The 23,941-nt window shown below is 37.0% G+C and overlaps 1 protein-coding gene across 2 annotated transcripts in view; it reads left to right on the top strand.

The window, feature by feature from the left end:
- Window positions 1–23,941, top strand: part of LOC138349749 (extended synaptotagmin-3-like) — a 493,790-nt gene that overhangs the window by 97,294 nt on the left and 372,555 nt on the right. For both annotated transcript variants that reach the window (XM_069300993.1, XM_069300992.1), the window contains exon 5: window positions 7,486–7,634. In XM_069300993.1, coding sequence (XP_069157094.1) covers window positions 7,486–7,634 — 149 coding nt within the window. The remainder of the gene's footprint in view (window positions 1–7,485; window positions 7,635–23,941) is intronic.

Genomic DNA, 23,941 nt, shown 5'->3' with positions numbered 1-23,941 from the left:
AGGTACCTGTGTAAAAATGTCGTCAACATACCTGCAGTATATGGCCAGTTTCAAGTTCATGTCGACTAAGACCTTCTGTTCGATGGTACCCATGTAGAAGTTCGCAAACAGGACACCTAGGGAAGAACCCATGGCAACCCCATCTACTTGCTTATACATGTGCCCATCAGGGCTCAAGAAGGGTGCCTCTTTAGTACAAGCTTGGAGTAGTTTCCTTAGAATGTTTTCTGGTATGTCAAGAGGATGTGGTTTCATCCACATACGTGTGGATGAAACAATCGGGATCACAGCGGACAGAGTGTATCGTGATCCAGACTGTACTCCTCTTGACATACCAGAAAACATCTTGTGTTGAAAGTTTCTTGTGCTTGTCTTGTGTTGAAATGTTGAAAGAAAGTGCCGGCGGGGAAGTGGTTCAAATAGCTTCGGCTATCACTTTCTTATGTCCGGTCGTGATGGTCAAGCGGATTAAGGCGTCCTGTACATACCAGTTGCATTGCTCCTGTCAGTATGGGTTCGAGTCACTTCTGGGGTGTGAGTTTTCAATATATACATAGATATTTATATATTGTGATGGTAATCTCTATCAAGAGAGATTTGGCCTGCTCTTTCCTACATCATATTACTTCAGTACGTCTATAACATCAAAATACTACATTCAAGAGTAGTATATACATAGTAGAATACGTTTTTACAGGGGGGTATATGTACCCTACACTCGCTCTCCAAACCCCCTCGCTGTCAGCGCACCACCCTTGTCGATCACCAAACTAGCACTTCCAGCCAACACACTTCCTATTAGTGAATCAGCGACTCTACTCGACTTCAGCGCCATCTGCATAGCCTATGACTAAGTGTGCACGAGCAGTTGGCTTTAGAATATTCTGTGCTCTCAAGGCTGATACTTCTGTCTAGCATACGCTCTGTGTATTAGTGGAGGTTTTCAGCCAGCCAATATTCTCAGCACCTTTAACTCATTTTTTTGTCTTGATTCATTGTAGAGTAATGTAACCATTATTTTATTTTATATTGTTTTTTGTCTTTGTATTTATGTTTAATTCGTACTGTACATAGCCAAGGGATTATCTTTGTGTATATTTGTTTAAATTCAATTAAAGTTTCATTGTTCATACTATTTGTTTTGCGTGTTTTTCCCTTTTTACTTGACCACAGGATGCAACAGCTAAGCAGTCAACTTTAGTAAAAAAAAAAGGAGAAAATAATGTGATTGGCATTGACACCAACCATTTGGAGGACTGCCTTACACCTACATTTCCCATCACAATATATATGTATATATATATATATATATATATATATATAATATATATATATATATTCCTGAAACTGCCATAGGAAGACTCTCAGTGGCAGCAAGCAACCTATAATTTACATAGCAAACGCACCAACTTGGCCTTATGGATCAACTTCGTAACATAAACACACACACAAAAAAAAAATATTTAATTTTAAATTTTCAAATTTGCTTTAATACCACCTTGCAGCGAGGCCTTAATGTGTCATTCCTGCTGTGCGCCGAAAATAAATTCTTTTCAAGAAATTATTTTCTCTTCTTATATTGGTAAAATGTACTATCTGATCAGGGGAAACTAAAAAAAAAAAATTGTATGTGACATACCTTAGCCGTGATGGAGCTGAGACGTTGAGCAAACAATGGGCGCTGTGCGATGGAGCGTGCGGGGTCACTCGACCCTGCCACCCATTGGCGCGGCTGTGGCCGCGAATATAATTATTTTACATTTATTGTGATGTTTCTTATTTGTTTTTACTCTGATTTTTTGCTGTAATATTATTGAAAATTGTGTAATTTATGGAATTTATATAGTTCAATGTGTGTGAAGCATCGCTATGATCACAATTTTTGGGCTGATACATATGACTTGTATATTATATTAATCAACCAATCGACCAGTGAGTTTTTCTGTTATACACGATATACGCACGATGTATATACCTATATACATATGTGTTCACCATAACGAAACAGTAAGTAGGTATGGTGAGTCCAAACGTCACGAGTGGGCCGCCACACCCAGCCAGCCCTCCCTCCTTCAACTTCTTACTCGCCAACATTCCTCCTCCCACAATACTATTTGTTGTTTTATTACACTATTTACACACGTTATATATAAGTATCTACATGTTTTATTCACCATAACTGTTCAACTAAGCTAGTATAGTGCCTAAACAGCATAGTGGCCACCATACACTGCATGGCAAGTCCTACACCAGCCAGCAAACAGCCTTACTCCCTCCCTCACCAATACATCCCTCTCCAAAATGGCTCCTCCCAACATACTCCTTTCAATGTTATTACACTATAAACACACATTATATAAAAGTATCTGCATGTTTTGTTCACCATAGCAAACCACTAAGCCGGTATGGCGAGTTCAGGTCTCCAAACAATAACAGAGGTCGCCACACAGTCAGCAGACGACACCACCTCTCTTCACTCCTCACAAAGATTCAACCTCCCACCACACTACGCATTCCGCTAATTCTCACATCAATGCTGCTATTATCAGAATCCTGGTCACTAAATGATGTAAATGAATATATTTCCACAAGTTTATTTTGTAAAAGAACATGAAAGGTAGTTTGAAGATTCTTAGATGGACAAAACAATGGCAGTGTCCTGTGGCTGGCGCTGTGAACATCCTGAACAGCATTGTTGACTGATATCTGAACATTGTACAGTCTTTATCACAGTCAGGTGTAAAAAAGGGTGCATGGACAGATGAGTGTATGGACAGAGGTGTGTATGGCTGGAGAGATGTATAGACAAAGGGGTGTATGGTAGATGATTTTGTATGTATGTAGGTGATTTTGTCATTCAGGTAGGCTATTATTGTGAAGATTGGTTTAAAAAGGAAGACCAGGTCTATTTCTTCTGGGGTGAAGTAACGTTCTACTGGGTATATTTTTTCCCTTTTCATGATTTCGTATACCATCGATGTGAGGTCTGTTACCTGAAAAAAATTCTTCTTGGTTTGGGAAGAAAGAAAAATATTAAAAGATATTAGCACCTGGGCCTCACCAGACTCGTCTGTTTCTCCATACCCCCCCCCCACCCTGTAAGGAGTGTTCAGGGAGTTCTTGTCGCTGCTCGTAGGTGCTCAGCGCTTCTGTTGTGGCCGTGAGCTAAATATCTTCTTTTGTAGCTGGGAACGAGTCTGGGAGTGACTCAGTCAAAGATTCCTTGAGGCGTTCTAAGGTTGTTGGAGTGAGAAAAGTTGTCTTCATAACTTTTGACGGTTGAGTTTGATGGTTGGTTTGGCGAGAGTTCGCGAGTTCGTTTGGTCCTACTTGCGTCTGTTTCCATGTTACCTTGTTGTGAGGCTTCTACACTCATAGCTCACCACCAGTACATCGAAAACAAAAGAAACACACATGAAAAAAGTAATATGAAAATGTTTTTCGGTCAAGAAAAAACAGGTGTAATTTTAGTTTTCTATCCTCTTTTGACTTATTTTTCATGTAGAAGTGGAGGAAGTCGAAACAGTGTTTCCCCCAAGAGAGGAACCTAGATCAGGCTTTCAATCCAAAAGGACCCCAGTCCGATCTATTATCACTTTCTAAGCCAAAATACTGCATCGAGCCCGGATTCAACTCTACAAGCTTTCACCTTTGTTGGAGGTGATGTCGGGAAAATGCTTATTGGGGACAATCGACTGTTTCGTCGGACCTTAGTCCAGAGCTCTTCAGCCCTAAGCAATGGTGTATTTTGTTTTCTCAATGGTAAATGGAAGATCGTTCACATATATGAGAAACAGGTTAGGAACAAGAACTAAAACTTTTGGAACTCCATAAGTAACATATCAACAATCTGAGACCTAAAGTTCAAGTACTCCTATGCTAATGGAGTACCTACCCTGTTATTTCTGTCTTCATCTCCATCTTATGCACTAGTCTCCTACGGGGTATTGTGTCAAAGGCTTTCTACCAATACAAAAACATGCCGTCTGCTCACCATTCTCTTCAATTGAATTGGCGATGCCCATAGAGCTGGAGAGCAGGGGACTGAAAAATGGGGCATAGATGCAAAAAACTTCAGCAAGAAATGGAAGACGAGACTGAGGAGAGAAGGATAGATTGGTGGCCCATCCACCGTGGTTTAAAACTTGTATAGACTGAGTGGTGAGTGTTCGGCTGGGCATGGGCAGTATCAGTACAGGGGCTGGGCTCTCGAGCAGCTGGCTAGATGTGAGAGTTGAGAAGTGTGTCACCAATCCGGTTCTTTATTCTTCTGACTTCTGTCGTCTGGTTTGGTTGTTCTTGGCTAGGACATCGGTCTTGTTCTTGTTGCTGGTGGTGTACTTGCTTTTTATCGACACAGCAGCGTTGTCGTTCAGTATGGAAGGAGAGCTGTCGAGATGGAAGTCCTTAGTACTGGATTTCAGCTTCGATACAGGAGACGTTGTTCCCACAGAAACATCCTCGTCAGACAATGAGTCTGAAGGGTCGAGAGCTGGTACAGTAGTCCGTGGATGCTTGGTAGATCAGATCGGTCTGGCTTTGGTGGGTCGATGACTCCGTTTTCCTGAGTGTTTAAATTTTCTCCTGCATCTTGGCGGCGTATTTCGGATACTTAACATAGTAGTCAGGGTCAATAAGTTCAGGGTGGAGTTAGGTTACATCAGCACAGTAACGAACTGTGGAGACGTGGGGAAGACCTCCTCAGGTACGGTAAAGGTCGGGAGGTCATTCGCAGCATAGGGTACAAAAATAATCCTCACAAATTCCTGGTTGTTGGAGCCAGCAATATTGTCAGCAAGAAATGTTAAAGCATATATATTGATATGGTCAGTAGTAGTACCCGGCAACTGCTGTGGTGAAGGCTGGGTTAGTCATTGGCCGGAGTAAGGTTGTGGCGATGGCTGGGTCGGTGAGTGGCTGGGTCCCCATTGGCTGGGAGTTGGGTCCCCATTGGCTGGGCTGCTGCACGGTAGCTCCTCTCCCGTAAGCACCGGAAAATTGGCGGTTTGTACGTCGAAGTTTGATGGTGCATGGCGAGTTGTGAAGGCTTGTCTGGCGTCGATTATCGTCAGAATTTCATCCTGACGTTTGGGACATAGATGTGACATAGCCATATGGTCACCGCCGCACACAACACATCATTGAAATCAGGCGGTACACTGGTAATAATTGTGCACAGACACTGCACTTATAATCAATTACTCTGCAGGCACTTTCTGGTCTAATGAGAGTACTCGTAGCACTTGAAACGCTGACTTTCCTCGTAACAGCGTTCCTTATGCACACAAGCAGGTGGTATGGTGAGGCCAAAACACTGAAATCCATTGGTGGGGGCAAGGTCCACTTCAGCAGCTGTGGTGAGTCACTTTTAAGGTGGAGTGCAGGTCGTTGTCGCTAGATGGCTGAACCAGCCATCATTGTAGAGTTTTCAGAGGTGATGCTGGCCAGAATTTTTTCCACCTCGTGATCGGTGATCCACAAGCTGACTCTCCTGGCGAAGCTGATCTTTGCAGCCTGATAGCGACGTGGCTGGGTGAGGAGTATGTCCGCGTCGTAAAGTGCGGACATGTTGATAGGTAAGACCAGTCGTTCCAGGTCGTCGTCAGGTAGAATAGTAGAGAACAACACCTTCAGCGTCCTTTTGGATGTCGTTATGTGTGGTGTTGGTTGTGATGTTAAATACCTGGAACAGTTTGCTCCAAGTGAACGAGTGGTTCCTCTGGAACCGAGCCTTCACCCTGTATACCATAGTACCGAGTGGCTAGTACCAATGAGAAGGGCTAAGCCGAGGCGATACAGCTGACCCTCCCTCAACAGGGTGTGGCCGACGAAAGTACGTTCCCTCACTATCTGGTTGGCTTAGGAGCTCTCTGAGGTGAGGAGCAACCAGAGACGTGTTTGGCTGTAACGGCTCCTGGCTGCAAACCCGTGACCATAATGATCGTTTTTCCACCCTTTTCTTTCTTGTCTAATTTCTCTCACCTAGTCATGGAATTCTATTAAATCTGTTAGGCACATTTTGCCAACCCTGAAACCATGCTGGTGATATGTTATAAAGTTCCTTCTCTCAAGATGTCCTACTATGGTTTTCTTCCAATCTTCTCGAAAACCTTTCATGGTATGCAAGTTAAAGGTTGGCCTGTAGTTTAGTACATTCCGTATGTCTCCCTTCTTGCATATCAAGACTACAATAATTGTCTTCCAACTTTTCGGTATGTTCTGTTCTCAATGACCTGTTAAACACCATTTAAAGTGAAAAGCACTTTCTTCAGCTCCCTCTTTCAGAATCCACGGTGAACCTCGGGGTCTACAGCTTTTGTCACATACTGTTCAATCAAATGCTTCCTTATATCACCACTGCTATTCTCAATTTTCCTCAGTGGTGGCTGGTTTGATGCCCCCTTTCTAAGTTTAGAAACTTCTTTCTTTATTGTGTTGACCTTCTGGAATCATTTGCTGCGGTCCTTGCAAATCTCCTTGCAATTCCTAGTGAACCTGTTCATCCCTAATCTCAGTTGTTATTGTCTGTTACTTCACTGATGTTTTCCTCCTGATGTATCTGTAAAACTGTTTGGATTAGCTTTGCTTTATTAGCTATGTATATATGTATATAGGGATGTATGGGTGTATGGAGAGAGGGGCGCAAATAGGGTGGGGGTATATGTAGGGAATATTGAATGGAGGGAGGTATGTATAGAGGGAGAGGTGGGTGGTGTATTGGTGGGTGTATTGGCAAGAGTATATGGAGGGAGGGATGTATAGATAGAAGGGTGTGTGTTAGGAGAGGTGGGCGTAATGAGGAGGGGGTGGCCGCGGTACCTTGCCAGCAAAGTAGTACCATCTGAGCTGGAGATTGTTTAGAAATAACGTATATTGGAATAACAAATTTATGTGAAGGAAAAATGGACCCAATCAAAAAAGCCTGCATGAGGAATATGGTAAATGAGGTCAATAAAGGGTTTGATTAGAAATGTTAAAGAATTGAGTAATGATGAGATGACGCACACCATGTTGATCTGATGCGAGGAGGAACGGTGACGTTCCTCCTCGCATCAGATCGCATTAAATAATTCTAAAAGTTTAACAGTTTTTAATAGATGATTTAAACTCACAAAGACTGATTTGCTTTCTGTCATTTCATTTAATTATCATACATTTTCTTACATTTTATTTCCTATTATTCCAATGTCTTCTTATATTGCTTCGATTATTGATTAAGGTATAAATACATTTCGTTATTTATTCAATTTTAATTGCTTAACAATTTATGAGTATATCTGACAACATAACCTACATAACTAACCTACATACTGAAAAGTTTGGCTAATATTTGCCAAATTTTTATTCAATGAAGACATTCCCCAAAAATAATTTATCCCAGAAAATAAAACTGAAAACTAATGAACTGATTTAAATCTCTGACTTATTCTCTGACTTATAAATTTCAGGTTGCAAATGATTGTTCTTTTATGATCAAATTTCCAGGCAAGAGGTCTTGCCCGGATGGTGTTGAAGCGCATTACGCCCCGCCCACCGTTTGTGGGCATCGTACGCATTTTCCCCGTCACCAGCCCTGAAGTGGACTTGACGTTCACCGGGATAGCAGCATATATATCGATGTTCGAATCTTACTAGTAAGGTGTAATAGTTTTCCTCTTAATAAAATTGTATTATTTTGTTCCCAAAAAAATCATATCTGATATTTTGTTATTGCTTGTAAATTTACATCTGTTGTTAACTAGTATTTGTGTGCAGAAGTATCTATGTTGATTTATTACTTGGTTTAATTAAATATATATATATATATATATATATATATATATATATATATATATATATATATATATATATATATATATATATATAAATATATATATATATATATATATATAACTGAAAACTCACACCCCAGAAGTGACTCGAACCCATACTCCCAGAAGCAACGCAACTGGTATGTACAAGACGCCTTAATCCACTTGACCATCACGACCGGACATAATGAGGTGATAGCCGAGGCTATTTGAACCACCCCACCGCCGGCACTCGGATAGTTATCTTGGGCATAGCATTTTACCAAATCACCTCATTCTTTGGGGCACACGTGAGGAACACAAATGCGAACAAGCCTGAATGGTCCCCAGGACAATATGCAACTGAAATAGCCTCGGCTATCACCTCATTATGTCCGGTCATGATGGTCAAGTGGATTAAGGCGTCTTGTACATACCAGTTGCGTTGCTTCTGGGAGTATGGGTTCGAGTCACTTCTGGGGTGTGAGTTTTCAGTTGCATATTGTCCTGGGGACCATTCAGGCTTGTTCGCATTTGTGTTCCTCACGTGTGCCCCAAAGAATGAGGTGATTTGGTAAAATGCTATGCCCAAGATAACTATCCGAGTGCCGGCGGTGGGGTGGTTCAAATAGCCTCGGCTATCACCTCATTATGTCCGGTCGTGATGGTCAAGTGGATTAAGGCGTCTTGTACATACCAGTTGCGTTGCTTCTGGGAGTATGGGTTCGAGTCACTTCTGGGGTGTGAGTTTTCAGTTGCATATTGTCCTGGGGACCATTCAGGCTTGTTCGCATTTGTGTTCCTCACGTGTGCCCCAAAGAATGAGGTGATTTGGTAAAATGCTATGCCCAAGATAACTATCCGAGTGCCGGCGGTGGGGTGGTTCAAATAGCCTCGGCTATCACCTCATTATGTCCGGTCGTGATGGTCAAGTGGATTAAGGCGTCTTGTACATACCAGTTGCGTTGCTTCTGGGAGTATGGGTTCGAGTCACTTCTGGGGTGTGAGTTTTCAGTTGCATATTGTCCTGGGGACCATTCAGGCTTGTTCGCATATATATATATATATTATATGTTTTATAACTATATATATATGTCGTACCTAGTAGCCAGAACGCACTTCTCAGCCTACTATGCAAGGCCCCATTTGCCTAATAAGCCAAGTTTTCATGAATTAATTGTTTTTCGAATACCTAACCTACCTAACCTAACCTAACCTAACTTTTTCGGCTACCTAACCTAACCTAACCTATAAAGATAGCTTAGGTTAGGTTAGGTAGGGTTGGTTAGGTTCGGTCATATATCTACGTTAATTTTAACTCCAATAAAATAAAATTGACCTCATACATAATGAAATGGGTAGCTTTATCTTTTCATAAGAAAAAAATTAGAGAAAATATATTAATTCAGGAAAACTTGGCTTGGCTTATTAGGCAAATCGGGCCTTGCATATTAGGCTGAGAAGTGCATTCTGGCTACTAGGTACGACATATATATATAGTTATAATACATATATATATATATATATATATGCCTATACTTGCATAAACCACAAGTGAAGATTAACAATCTTTGGACAACACCCACCAGTGGGCCTCGAACCCAGAAAGCACAACTATCATCCAGAAGCTGCCATAACTAGTACGCTTTAACCCACTACTCCATCACTACACTTCTTTTGTAGGGTCTGATGGTGTAGTGGGTTAAAGCGTACTAGTTATGGCAGCTACTGGATGGTAGTTGTGCTTTCTGGGTTCGAGGACCACTAGTGGGTGTTGTCCAAAGATTGTATATATGTATATATATATATATATATATATATATATATATATATATATATATATGTCGTACCTAGTAGCCAGAACGTACTTCTCAGCCTACTATGCAAGGCCCGATTTGCCTAATAAGCCAAGTTTTCCTGAATTAATATATTTTCTCTATTTTTTTCTTATGAAATGATAAAGCTACCCATTTCCTTATGTATGAGGTCATTTTTATTTTATTGGAGTTAAAATTAACATAGATATATGACCGAACCTAACCAACCCCACCTAACCTAACCTAACCTATCTCTATAGGTTAGGTTAGGTTAGGTAGCTGAAAAAGTTAGGTTAGGTTAGGTTAGGTAGGTTAGGTAGTCGAAAAACAATTAATTCATGAAAACTTGGCTTATTAGGCAAATTGAGCCTTGCATAGTAGGCTGAGAAGTGCATTCTGGCTACTAGGTACGACATATATATATATATATATATATATATATATATATATATATATATGTCGTACCTAGTAGCCAGAACTCACTTTTCAGCCTACTATTCAAGGCCCGATTTGCCTAATAAGCCAAGTTTTCCTGAATTAATATATTTACTATAATTTTTTTCTTATGAAATGATAAAGCTAACCCTTTTCTCTATGTATGAGGTCAATTTTTTTTTATTGGAGTTAAAATTAACGTAGATATATGACCGAACCTAACCAACCCTACCTAACCTAACGTAACCTATATTTATAGGTAAGGTTAGGTTAGGTAGCCGAAAAAAGCTAGGTTTGGTTAGGTTAGGTAGGTTAGGTAGACGAAAAAACAATTAATTCATGAAAACTTGGCTTATTAGGCAAATCGGGCCTTGAATAGTAGGCTGAGAAGTGCGTTCTGGCTATTAGGTACGACATATATATATATATATATATATATATATATATATATATATATATATATATATATATGTCGTACCTAGTAGCCAGAACTCACTTTTGGCCTACTATTCAAGGCCCAATATATATATATATATATATATGTCGTACCTAGTAGCCAGAACGCACTTCTCAGCCTACTATGCAAGGCCCGATTTGCTTAATAAGCCAAGTTTTCCTGAATTAATATATTTTCTCTAATTTTTTTCTTATGAAATGATAAAGCTACCCATTTCATCACATATGAGGTCAATTTTTTTTATTGGAGTTAAAATTAACGTAGATATATGACCGAACCTAACCAACCCTACCTAACCTAACCTAACCTATCTTTATAGGTTAGGTTAGGTTAGGTAGCAGAAAAAGTTAGGTTAGGTTAGGTTAGGTAGGTTAGGTAGTCGAAAAACAATTAATTCATGAAAACTTGGCTTATTAGGCAAATCGGGCCTTGCATAGTAGGCTGACAAGTGCGTTCTGGCTACTATGTACGACATATATATATATATATATATGTCGTACCTATATATCTACGTTAATTTTAACTCCAATAAAAAAATTAACCTCATACATAATGAAATGGGTAGCTTTATCATTTCATAAGAAAAAAATTTGAGAAAATATATTAATTCAGGAAAACCTGGCTTATTAGGCAAATCCGGCCTTGCATAGTAGGCTGACAAGTGCGTTCTGGCTACTACGTACGACATATATATATATATATATATATATATATATATATATATATATATATATATATATATATATATATACACAGACTTGCCTAATAACCACAAGCTTATAAAGTTTATATCTTTATAGACACTCAACCCACCAGGGGACTTGAACCCTGGCCAACAAAGTGGCAGGAACACACTGCATCCACTACACCATGCTTCAAAGCCATACAAGAAATAGGAATTCTGGGGTATTTAACCAACAGAACTCCATTCCTCTCCCAGGCAATGAGGAGTGGCCTGGAGCCTTATTAGGCTAGTCTGTGCGTTAAGCATATGACACTGCGTTCTCCCACATATCAGGGCTCGATTAAAGGAGCACCAGAGATCCCTCACTATCTCATTTCCTGGGAGAGGAATGGAGTTCTGTTGGTTAAATACACCCAGAATTCCTATTTCTTGTATGGCTTTGAAGCATGGTGTAGTGGATGCAGTGTGTTCCTACCACTTTGTTGGCCAGGGTTCAGGCAGATATATATATATATATATATATATATATATATATATATATATATATATATATATATATATATATATATATATATATATATATATATATATATATATATATCTGCCTGAACCCTGGCCAACAAAGTGGTAGGAACACACTGCATCCACTACACCATGCTTCAAAGCCATACAAGAAATAGGAATTCTGGGTGTATTTAACCAACAGAACTCCATTCCTCTCCCAGGAAATGAGATAGTGAGGGATCTCTGGTGCTCCTTTAATCGAGCCCTGATATGTGGGAGAACGCAGTGTCATATGCTTAACGCACAGACTAGCCTAATAAGGCTCCAGGCCACTCCTCATTGCCTGGGAGAGGAATGGAGTTCTGTTGGTTAAATACCCCAGAATTCCTATTTCTTGTATGGCTTTGAAGCATGGTGTAGTGGATGCAGTGTGTTCCTGCCACTTTGTTGGCCAGGGTTCAAGTCCCCTGGTGGGTTGAGTGTCTATAAAGATATAAACTTTATAAGCTTGTGGTTATTAGGCAAGTCTGTGTATATATATATATATATATATATATATATATATATATATATATATATATATATATATATATATATATATATATATATATATATATATATATACATATATATATATATATATCTTAATTTTAATATGAATAGGTAAACCATAGATAAACTGAACATCTTTTTTCGGATTCTTTACTTAAAAATGCATAACGTTTCGAATACTTCTTTCTCGTATTCATCATCAGATCTAAAAGAAAAAACAGAAATCAGAATCAAATAACTAGTAAGCAAAGAACTCATACTGAATATAATTCCCTATCAAAAAAAGAAGAAAGGAAAAGATTAAAAAACAAAGCACTTAAACTTACTTAAAGTGATCAATACAAGTAAATCTTATTAACTATCACATAGATAAAAGCTAAATCAAAAATTACAAGAGGAATTTTATAACTACTAAGACGAACTGTACTATTAAACTTACACAAAGTGCAGGCGATGAGTCACAATAACGTGGCTAAAGTAAGTTGACCAGACCACACACTAGAAGTGTGGGGCCATTCTCAAGTCGATATATATATATCAACTTGAGAATGGTCCAGGACGGAGCGAAGCATCGTCGACCCTTCATCTTCTAGTGTGTGGTCTGGTCAACTTACACAAAATGATGAACTGGAGAGAAACTTGATAGTTAACACATGGATGCTAAACGCTATTACAAATATTAATATAATGACTTTACATCTACAAAAAAATTGTGTAAAATGCTAGCTAAATAGGCGACAATTATAAAATTCTAACCAAATCTTATAAAAACTCAAATATCAAACAAAACTAGATACTAAAAAATATATTATATATCCTAAATAAAAAGATTATAATAATGTACAATGTCAAAACTTGAAATAAGTAAGAAAGGGCAAAGACATGGTAAACTAAATTATAATAAAATTAAAATGCCAGTATAAACTATAAATGAAATTACAGGGCCTACTGTGTACTATACAGTGTTCAATTTGACAGCCGAAGGGTTGCTATTTAACAGAGATCGCAGCTCCCTCATATATAAGGATTCCATTACTCTTAAATCTGACTGGCCATTCATACAAGTGTCCAGAATTTTAAAATCATATTCTAGCAGATAATGATTAAACTCATATCAATGGTTTCTAATCTACGAAAATGCTGGTTTAGATAATGGTAATCCAGTCCTAATAGATACTCCCCAGGTGCTCAATTATCCTAATCTTAAAGTTCCGAATGGAACTTCCGATGTATCGAGCATTACAGCTGGAACAATTATACATATATACGACACTAGAGTACAGGGTGGTAGGCACTTTATCTTTAAATTTAAAATAAGTGTCTATGGTATTTGTGTTGACAAAAATAAATCTAAAGTCTACTTGAGGATAACAGTGCTGTAAAAGTTTCCTCAATCGACTCCTTACAGAAAAACTAATAGTGCCATAAAATGGTAATTTAATATATTTAATATCCCTTTCTACTGTAGTAATCCTACAGGAAGGGTGAAACTTCTTATTTAAAAAAATTTCTTATAAAGGGATAAACCATATGCAAAGGATAACCATTATTTGAAAAAAAAATCAAAAGAAAATTAATTTCTTGATCAAAGTTATTCCAATTTGAACATAAAACGAAGACCCTATTCAGTAGAGTATTAATTGCATTTTTCTTAAAAATATCAGGAACAAAAGAATTAAAATTAAACCTAAACCAGTAAAAGTTGGTTTTCTAAAAACATTAGTGTTGAACCCATTAAGGTTATTCACTTTGACATCAAGAAACGACAATGAATTATTCTCTTCACACTTTGCAGTGAAACGTGTATGTTGTGCATTATGATACTCTCTAAATTTCTCAATGTGACATTGGTCCTTAAATAACAAAAATGTGTCATCTATATATATCCTGTACAAGACTGGTTTAAAGGCCATAGGACATTTATCAAGTAAATTGTTCTCATGAAAACTCAAAAAAGCATTAGCAAGTGCAGGACCTGAGGGAGAACCAATTGCTACTCCATCAATTTGTTTATAATATCTATTACTTATAATATCTATTATAATATTATAATAATATAATATTATTATAATAGTTTATAATATCTACTCTCTAAAAACCAAGGCAGGGAACACCAGTGAAATTCCGTCCATTGTGTACAAGAGAGCCTCCCATGCCCTTGCCCCACCCATAGCACTACTGTTCAACAAATCTATAGAGTGTCACACCTTCCCTGATATCCTCAAAAAAGCAAGAGTAACGCCTGTCCATAAAGGAGGCAATCCGGCGGACATAAACAATTATAGACCAATATCAAATCTACCCATTCTATCAAAAATATTTGAAAAAATTATTTACAAACAGCTCTATTCCTACCTCGTAAAATTCGACATACTCAGCCCCTGCCAGTTTGGCTTCCGGTCCCAAAAGAGTACCAATGATGCAATCATTAGTCTCCTTGACATTATCTACTCAGCCCTTGACAAAAATGAGTTTCCGATTGGACTCTTCATTGACCTAAGAAAAGCCTTTGATACTGTTAATCACAACTACCTCTTACTTAAACTCCAGCATTATGGAATCCGAGGCCTTGCCCTTGACTACATCCGATCCTATCTTAATGACAGACACCAATATGTAACCATCAATGATACAACTTCTTCCACTCTACCAATTACCGTTGGAGTGCCACAGGGCAGCATCTTAGGACCTCTTCTATTTCTTATATATATAAACGATCTGCCTAATGTCTCTAATATTCTCAAACCTATATTGTTTGCTGACGATACTACCCTTATCTACTCAAACCTCAACCCACATACACTAAATAATGTTGTGAATAATGAATTAAAAAAAGTCCACTTATGGATGTCAACGAACAAACTAACATTAAACATCGAAAAGACTTACTACATCTTATTTGGAAGCAAATCATCAAATGCAATTCAGCTACAGATAGACAACATTAACATCAGTAATAAAAATGATGGCAAGTTTCTTGGCCTATTCCTAGACAAGAGACTCAACTTCAGCACCCACATTCAACACATAACTAAGAAAGTCTCTAAGACAGTTGGTATACTCTCCAAAATCAGATATTATGTTCCTAACTCTGCTCTTCTCTCACTATATTATGCACTAATCTACCCCTATCTTAATTATGGTATCTGTGCATGGGGGTCTACCACTGCAAACCACCTTAAGCCCATCATCACACAGCAAAAATCTGCTATCAGAATAATAACTAACTCTGCTTTCAGACAACACTCAGCTCCCTTGTTTAAATCTCTAAACTTGCTAAATATTAACTCCCTCCACACATTCTCTTGTGTCAACTACATTTACAAAACCCTGTTCTTAAATGCAAACCATGCTCTGAAACTCTCCCTGGACAGATGTAATAGGACCCATTATCACCACACCAGAAATAAATATCTCTTTGATATCCCCAGGGTCAAACTTAATCTGTGTAAACACTCTATGCAAATTAAGGGACCTAGTCTATGGAACTCACTCCCTAGTGAATTGAAAAACTGTAAAACTTTTGCCTTATTTAAAAGCAAAACCAAAAAGTACCTAACTTCATCTATTTAGTTTCCTACACTGAGCTTTAAATTTGCTCTGTACCTAGTGTTACCCAATCTCCTAATTTTTATGTAATATCAAACAACCTTAGCATTGTGTTCATTGCTGTCTTCTTTTATGTGCTAGCCATATGCTGTATTGTGACTACCAATTTTTTGTCAACTACCATTCAAGCTGTCATTGCAATCAATCTTATATTGTTTCTGCTGTATTGTGCCTACCAATTTGTTGTCAACTACCATTTTAAGCTGTCATTGCAATCAATCATAGCTACCTATGTGCTTTAATATACTGTACCTATAATTTTCTCTCATCTTTTTTTTCATTCCATGTAATCTGTTATCATTTTTTGTCTATAAATTTTGCAAGTATTTACCTCCTTAAAATTTTCTTAGATTAAGGACCTGCCCGAAACGCTGTGCGTGCTAGTGGCTTTACAAGACTGTAATTACCATATTTGTATCCTCACATTCCTTATGTACATTCTTGTATATGCATAAATAAATAAAATAAATAAATAAATAAATATTATTAAACATAAAGACAGGGTCTTTAACCGCTAATTCTAACAACCGTCTGAATATTTTACTACAAAATCCAGACACTAAATTAGTGTCAGCAAATAACTGATTTATACAAATATCAATGGTTTCCAAGAAAGGAATATTAGTAAAGCACAGTAAAGAGTGATTCAACATCGAAACTGGCCATTATAGTTGGGAACTCAAAATTTAAAGAGGAAAGTTCCTTTACAAAATCCTGAGAATTTCTCACAGTAAATTCATTATGCGTTAATGGTTCTAATAGTGGAACCAGAAATTTTGCCAGTTTTTAATTAAAAGTACCAATCGCAATCCTTATATATAGGGGAGCTGCGGCCTCTGTTAAATAGCAACCTTTCAGCTGTTCAGTTGTACACAGTTGGCCCTGTAATTTCATTTATAGTTTATACTGGCATTTTAATTTTATTATAATTTAGTTTAGTTTACCATGTCTTTGCCCTTTCTTACTTATTTCAAGTTTTGACATTGTACATTATATTAATCTTTTTATTTAGGATATATAATACATTTTTTAATATTTAGTTTTGTTTGATATTTGAGTTTTATAAGATTTTGGTTAATATTTTATTATTAATGTCGCCTATTTTGCTTGCATTTTATATACATTTTTGGTAGATGTGAAGTCGTTATATATTAATATTTGTAATAGCGTTTAGTATCCACGTGTTTACTTTCAAGTTTAGTATCAGTTGATCACTTCGCGTAAGTTTAGTGGTATGGTTTGTTTTAGTAGTTATAAAATTGCTCTTGTAATTTTATTAATTTTTGATTTAGCTTTTATCTATGTGATAGTTAATAAGTTTTACTTGTATTGATCACTTTAAGTAAGCTTAAGTGCTTTGTTTTTTAATCTTTAACTTTCTTCTTTTTTGATAGGCAATTATATTCAGTATGAGTTCTTTGTTTACTAGTTATTTGATTGTGATTTCTTTTTTTTTCTTTTAGATCTGATGATGAATACGAGGAGTATTCGAAACGTTATGCATTTTAAAGTAAAGAATCTGAAACAAGATGTTCAGTGTATCTATGGTTTTCCTATTCATCTCTCTCTCTCTCTGCAGTTTATATATATATATATATATATATATATATATATATATATATATATATATATATATATATATATATATATATATATATATATATATATATATATATAATTGTGTGTGTGTAAATCACGAAAAATAAACACGTGATTAAAAATGTGACAGTGTCAGACCACGGAGGAAAAATTGAATGAGGAATTTCCTTAAGTACTTATGTATATTAATACATCTTCAGAAGGAGTGGTTTTACAGGTCGAGTACTGGACATAAATAGGCAGGAGAGAATGGTGGAGTGAAGTGAGGTACAATAAGTGGACACAAATATGAGCCGCACAAAAACTGCAGAGGGCCTATTGGCCCATCCGATGCAGCTCCCATACATAACCACACACAGGCCCACACAAAGATAATCATAGCATAAGATAGCAAATATTTACAATGAATTAGTGAGACAAATGTGTTCCAATGATCCTACTCAAATCGCCCTTTAATCGATCTATTAAAAATGGATCTAAGTTATATAAACCACTGTTAATGTTCAAATTACTTTCTTGTGTGATCTGTATCAAAGCAGATTCAATTATGTTTCTGTTATAGGTGCTTGTACAATTCGTTATGGAAGAAGCCATCTTCCAATCAATTTGGTGAGCATCTTCTGAGAAATGAACAAACAAAGCAATTTGTAAGACATGGCCAATTAGACAATTGGCCATGTCTTACAGAGTATTTATGTTGCGAAATTCTACATTTCAAATCTTTAGATGTTTGCCCAACATAGAATTTATTACAGTTTTTACAAGGTATTTTATAAATGACACAATTATCACTACGAGGGCTGTTCCTAACTAATAGCTTACCAACAGTATTTTCGTATCTAAACAATACATATATATCAAAAAGTTTTAAGGCCTTGACAATATTCTCAAACCCAGAGAAATATGGTAAACATAACACATTCTTTGGGCGAATTTTTTCTCTGCATATATTATTATAATATGTACGACTTGCTTTGCTACGGCAAACTTTCAAAAAATTCAGTGGGTAACAAAGCTTGAGACCAATCGAATCAATATTCTTAAACTCTTCATCTAAGAATTCTGGACTCACAACTCGAAGAGCTCTTAGATACATTGAAGAAAAAAAAATTCACATTGTATCTATGCCCTGAAAAATAATGAACATAAGATAAATTATTCGTAGGTTTTCTGTTGACACTAAACTTTAGTGAAAAGTCTTGCCTATGAATAAGTATATCTAGGAATGGCAAACATTTATAAATTTCAGTCTCCATAGTAAATTTTATAGAGGTGACTTGCTCAAGTCAAGTGCTTAGATGCTTAGATGCTTATAAAAATAAGTTATATAACAAATAATTTAAAGTTATAGTGCTATATATTTTTACTGTGTGGTTTACCATTCTAGCAACTAACTAAAATGGTAGTTACTGTGTGGGAATGTTTGTTACAGTGTTCAAATGTAATTATAGTTTGGGAATACGTGTCAGAGTGTAGGAATGTTTGCTATAGTATGGGAATGTTATTTACAATGTGGCTATGCCTGTTATATATGCCCTGCCCGAAACGCTGTGCGTGCTAGTGGCTTTACAAGACTGTAATTACCATATTTGTATCCTCACATTCCTTATGTACATTCTTGTATATGCATAAATAAATAAATAAATAAATATTGGTTAAATTCTTGTTAGTGTGGCAGTGGTAGTTACAGTGTGGGAATGTTTTTTTTTTATAGTGCAGGAAGGGTATGTACAGTGGGGGGGAAAGCTTATAATATTGTGGGAATGTTTGTTATTGTGTGGAAATGCTTTTTTATAGTGTGGTAATGCTTGTTATAGTGCGCGAATGTTTGTTATGGTATTTGGAATGTGTTTTATAGTGAGCGATTATTGGGTAAAGTTTGCAAAGGCTTCTTGAAGTGTGGGAATACTTGTTATAGTGTAGGAATATTTGTTAGTGTAGGAATGGTAGTTACAGTGTGAGAATGTTTGTTAAATTGTGGGATGGATACTTCCAGTTTGGGAAAGCTTATTATAGTGTGCAAATGTTTGTTATCGTGTGGAAATTTTTGTTACAGTGTGGGAATTGTTGTTAGCGTGGGAATGCTTGCTATTGTGTGGGAATTGAAGTCATAGTGTGAGAATGTTTGTTATATAGTTGGAACGGTAGTTACAGTGTTGGATTGCTTGATATTGTGTCGGAATATTTGTTATAATATGGGAATGTATGTTATAGTGTTGGAATGCTTGTTATAGTGCAGCAGTGTTATTATAATGAGAAAATATTTATTATAAAGTGGGAATGCTTGTTATAGTGTAGGATTGCTCGATATAGAGGGAATGTTTGTTATAGTGTTGGTATGTTTGTTATATTGCTGGAAAGTTTGTAATATTGTGGGAATGCTTGTTGTAGTGAGGGTAAATTTGTTAAAGTGTCGGAATGTTTGTTACTGTGTGGAAATGCTTGTTACACTGTGAAGGGTGTTTGTTATAGTGGGAATAATTGTTATAGTCGGGGAATGCTTGTTTTTGTGTGGGAATTTTTGTTATAGTTTGGAAATGCTTGTAATAGGATGGGAATGTATGTTATTGATTGGGAATGATGGTTACAGTGTGGGAATGCTTGTTATACTGTGGAAATGTTTGTTATTGTGTGGGAATGGTAACTATAGTGTAATAATGTCTGTTGTAGCGTGTTAATGTTTGTTATAGAGATGAATGTTTGGTATAATGTGATAAATGTTTGTTATAGTGTGATAAATGTTTGTTATAGTGTGGAATTGTGGGGAAATCTACTAGGGATTGATTTGATTTTTATTTCAAGAGTATTGTATAATTTATTGTCACCTGTAAACTTCCCTTCACACATTTAAGAGGGGGGGTTTCATATTTTAATCTTACTGTAATTAAACGGTAGATATTATTGCTAAGGTGTTACAGATCACACAACTATATAAAGAACACTTAAAATGGCCTCAGCTGGTTTGTAGTGTTGACTGGTGATCTAACACCAGATACGGTCCATCACATGTAGTCTGTCCTGGACCTGTATTAATGGCGGCTGTTGGTCCTTGCTATGTCCAGCTCAACTAAACTAACTATCATGTGGTCACATTCACCTGGGGATACGATACACCGTAATATCTGATGACTACAAATAAGAACAGGTGTTACACATGAACCTAAATTGTTATAATAATGAGGATTACCCTTGTTATCATGCTTTGTAATGATTAACCATAGACTCAATGAAATAATTGGCCAATATAACCATGGCTGGTGCACGTAGCACGAGCTAACAGCCCTGCTGTTTAGCTTTTGATCACAGCATCGCCTAAAATTGTCAAAATATATATATATCTGTTATTTTTGGCGATGATAGTATTACAAAAGACCCCTGACTGATAAAAATGTCTAGAATTCTGAAACTAGCAAAATTGTGGTGATAATTAACGATGTGAGTAGTATGGTGGGAGATTTAATTTTGGTGAGGGAGGGAGGTAGTATTGTCTGGTGACTCGGCGACCTGTTATTGTCTTGACTCACCATACAAGATTAGTCGTTCGTTATGGTGAACACAAATGTAGATACTTATATATAACGTGCGCATAAAGTGTAATATCAGTTAAAGGAGTATGTTGGGAGGAACCATTTTGGTGAAGGGAGGTGGCATCGTCTTCTAGCTGTTGTCACTTGTCATGCAGTTGTTGTGGCCACTATGTTGTATGGCCACCATACCAGTTTAGTTATAGAGTTATGGTGAACAAAACATACAGATACATACATATATTGTGGGTCTATAGTGTAATAACAGTACAAACACTATGGTGGTAGGAGGAATGATGGTGTGGGAGAGAGGGAACGTCACCTAACTGTGTGGCGACCTCTGTTATTGTCCGATCTCACCATACCAACCTATTGGTTCGTTATGATGAACACATATGTAGACAGTTATATACAACTTGTGTATATAGTGAATAACAGCAAAACCAAAGCTTTACTGATCGTAAAATATAATATACATGTCAAATATATGAGCCTCATAATTTTGAGGCTAGTGAGGTTCCACACACATTGAACAATGTAAATTCCACAAATTCCACACTTTTGAATAATATTACAGTCAAAAAAACTGAGAAGAAACGAATGAGGAACATCACGAGCATTGTAAAAATCTATATTCGCAGCAACTGCCGCCCCACAGGGTGACGGGGGTCGAGTGATCCCGAGTGCTCCATCGCTCAGCGCCAATAATTTGCTCAACTTCTCAGCTCCATCACGGCTAAAGTATGTCACATACAACATATTTTTTTACTTTCCGGTGTTCAGAGACTGCAATTTAACAATATTTGAGGAGAAAATATTTTTTGGCAAAAAATTAATTTTCGGCGCAGCATGGGTGTGTCATATGATAAGGCCGCTTAGGATGATGGTTAAGTTGTGTAGAGTTAGCAGAAAATCTCAACTAATTTGAATTGCACTGCATTCATTGAGTAAATTTCTGTGGTCGCTGTGGGAGGCCCTTTTGTCAACTCTAAGTTCATCACAACGAAACTTAAGGCTGCCTCTGTATAAATTGTCAGCCTTCTTTCTCCTCATTGCTCTCCCGAGTTTGCTTACATTCGAGATTCGGGAGGAAGAATGGTTTCGAGGTCAAATCTAACTATTTACTATATATTGAATTTAGTAGATTCATTTTATTGTGTAACCAGCCCTAGGACAGGTGTATTTTTTATTAAATTTATCAGCAACAAGTCGAGAACGATGGTACCTGACCTTGGGTACGTAACCCCGTTTTGTGTAACTTTACTATGACTAAGGTAAATTTACTACATCTTATTGGCAGTTACATTCGAGTTTATATATTTGATGTGGAAATTTTCCACAATAATGCTTGTTATAGTGTGGAAAGGCTTGTTGCAGTGTGGGAATGTTTGTTATAGTGTGGAAAGGCTTGTTGCAGTGTGGGAATGTTTGTTATAGTGTGGAAAGGCTTGTTGCAGTGTGGTAATGTTTGTTATAGTGTGGAAAGGCTTGTTGCAGTGTGGGAATGTTTGTTATAGTGTGGAAAGGCTTGTTGCAGTGTGGGAATGTTTGTTATAGTGTGGAAATGCTTGTTGCAGTGTGGGAATGTTTGTTATAGTGTGGAAATGCTTGTTGCAGTGTGGGAATGTTTGTTATAGTGTGGAAATGCTTGTTGCAGTGTGGGAATGTTTGTTATAGTGTGGAAAGGCTTGTTGCAGTGTGGGAATGTTTGTTATAGTGTGGAAATGCTTGTTGCAGTGTGGGAATGTTTGTTATAGTGTGGAAATGCTTGTTGCAGTGTGGGAATGTTTGTTATAGTGTGGAAATGCTTGTTATAGTGTGGAAATGCTTGTTATAGTGTGGAAATGGTAGTTACATTGTGAGAATGCTGTTATAGTTTAGAAATGTTTGCTATATTGCGGGAATGTATGTTATAGTGTGGGAATGTTTATTATAGTGTGGCAATGTTGTTATAGTGAGGGAATATTTTTTATAGTTTGGGAATGCTGTTATAGTGTAGGAATGTTTGTTATAGTCTAGGCATGGTTGTTATATTGGAAATGCTTGTTATATTGATGTAAAATTTGAAATAGTGTGGTAATGCTGGTTATAGTGTGGGAATTGTAGTTACAGAGTGGGAATGTTTAGTATAGTGTGGGAATTGTAGTTACAGTGTAGGAATGCTTGCTATAGTGTAGGGAAGTTTGTTATAGAGTAGGAATATTATTTGTACTTTGGGTATGTTCGTTATAGTGTAAAAATGATAGTTATAGTGCGAACATGCTTGTTAAAGTGTAAGGGGGGTTCCTTGTTATAACATGGGTTGCTTGATATAGTGTGGGAATGGTACTTATAGCGTGGGAATTATTGTTATAGTGTGCTTATGTTTGTTATAGTGCGGTAATATTGTTATAGTGAGGGACTGTTTGTTATAGCGTGGGAATTATTGTTATAGTGTGCTTATGTTTGTTATAGTGCGGTAATATTGTTATAGTGAGGGACTGTTTGTTATAGCGTGGGAATTATTGTTATAGTGTGCTTATGTTTGTTATAGTGCGGTAATATTGTTATAGTGAGGGACTGTTTGTTAAAGCGTGGGAATGCTTGCAATAGTGTAAGAATGCTTGCAATAGTGTAAGAATGCTTGTTATAGTGTAGGAATGCTTGGTATATTGTGGCAATGTTCAGAATAGTGTTGGAATGCTTCTTGCAGTGTGGTAATGTTGGTTATAGTCTGGGAATTGCAGTTGCAGTGTGGGAATGATAGTTACAGTGTGGGAATGGTAGTTTCAGTGTGGGAATGATTGTTATAGTGTCGGAATATAGCATGGGAATGATTGTTATAGTGCGGGAAATCTTTTTACAGTATGGGAATGTTTGGTCCAGTGTTGGATAGCGTTGTACAGTGAGGGGACCCATAGTTTAGTGTAGAATGCTTAGCACTGTGGGAATGCTAAGTACAGGGATTATTTCAGTGTGTTAATCCTTAG

Source organism: Procambarus clarkii, chromosome 45 (assembly GCF_040958095.1).
Source record: "Procambarus clarkii isolate CNS0578487 chromosome 45, FALCON_Pclarkii_2.0, whole genome shotgun sequence".
Taxonomy (NCBI): Eukaryota; Metazoa; Arthropoda; class Malacostraca; order Decapoda; family Cambaridae; genus Procambarus; species Procambarus clarkii.
The sequence above is the reverse complement of the archived record's forward strand: the minus strand, read 5'-3'. Positions and strand labels throughout refer to the sequence as shown.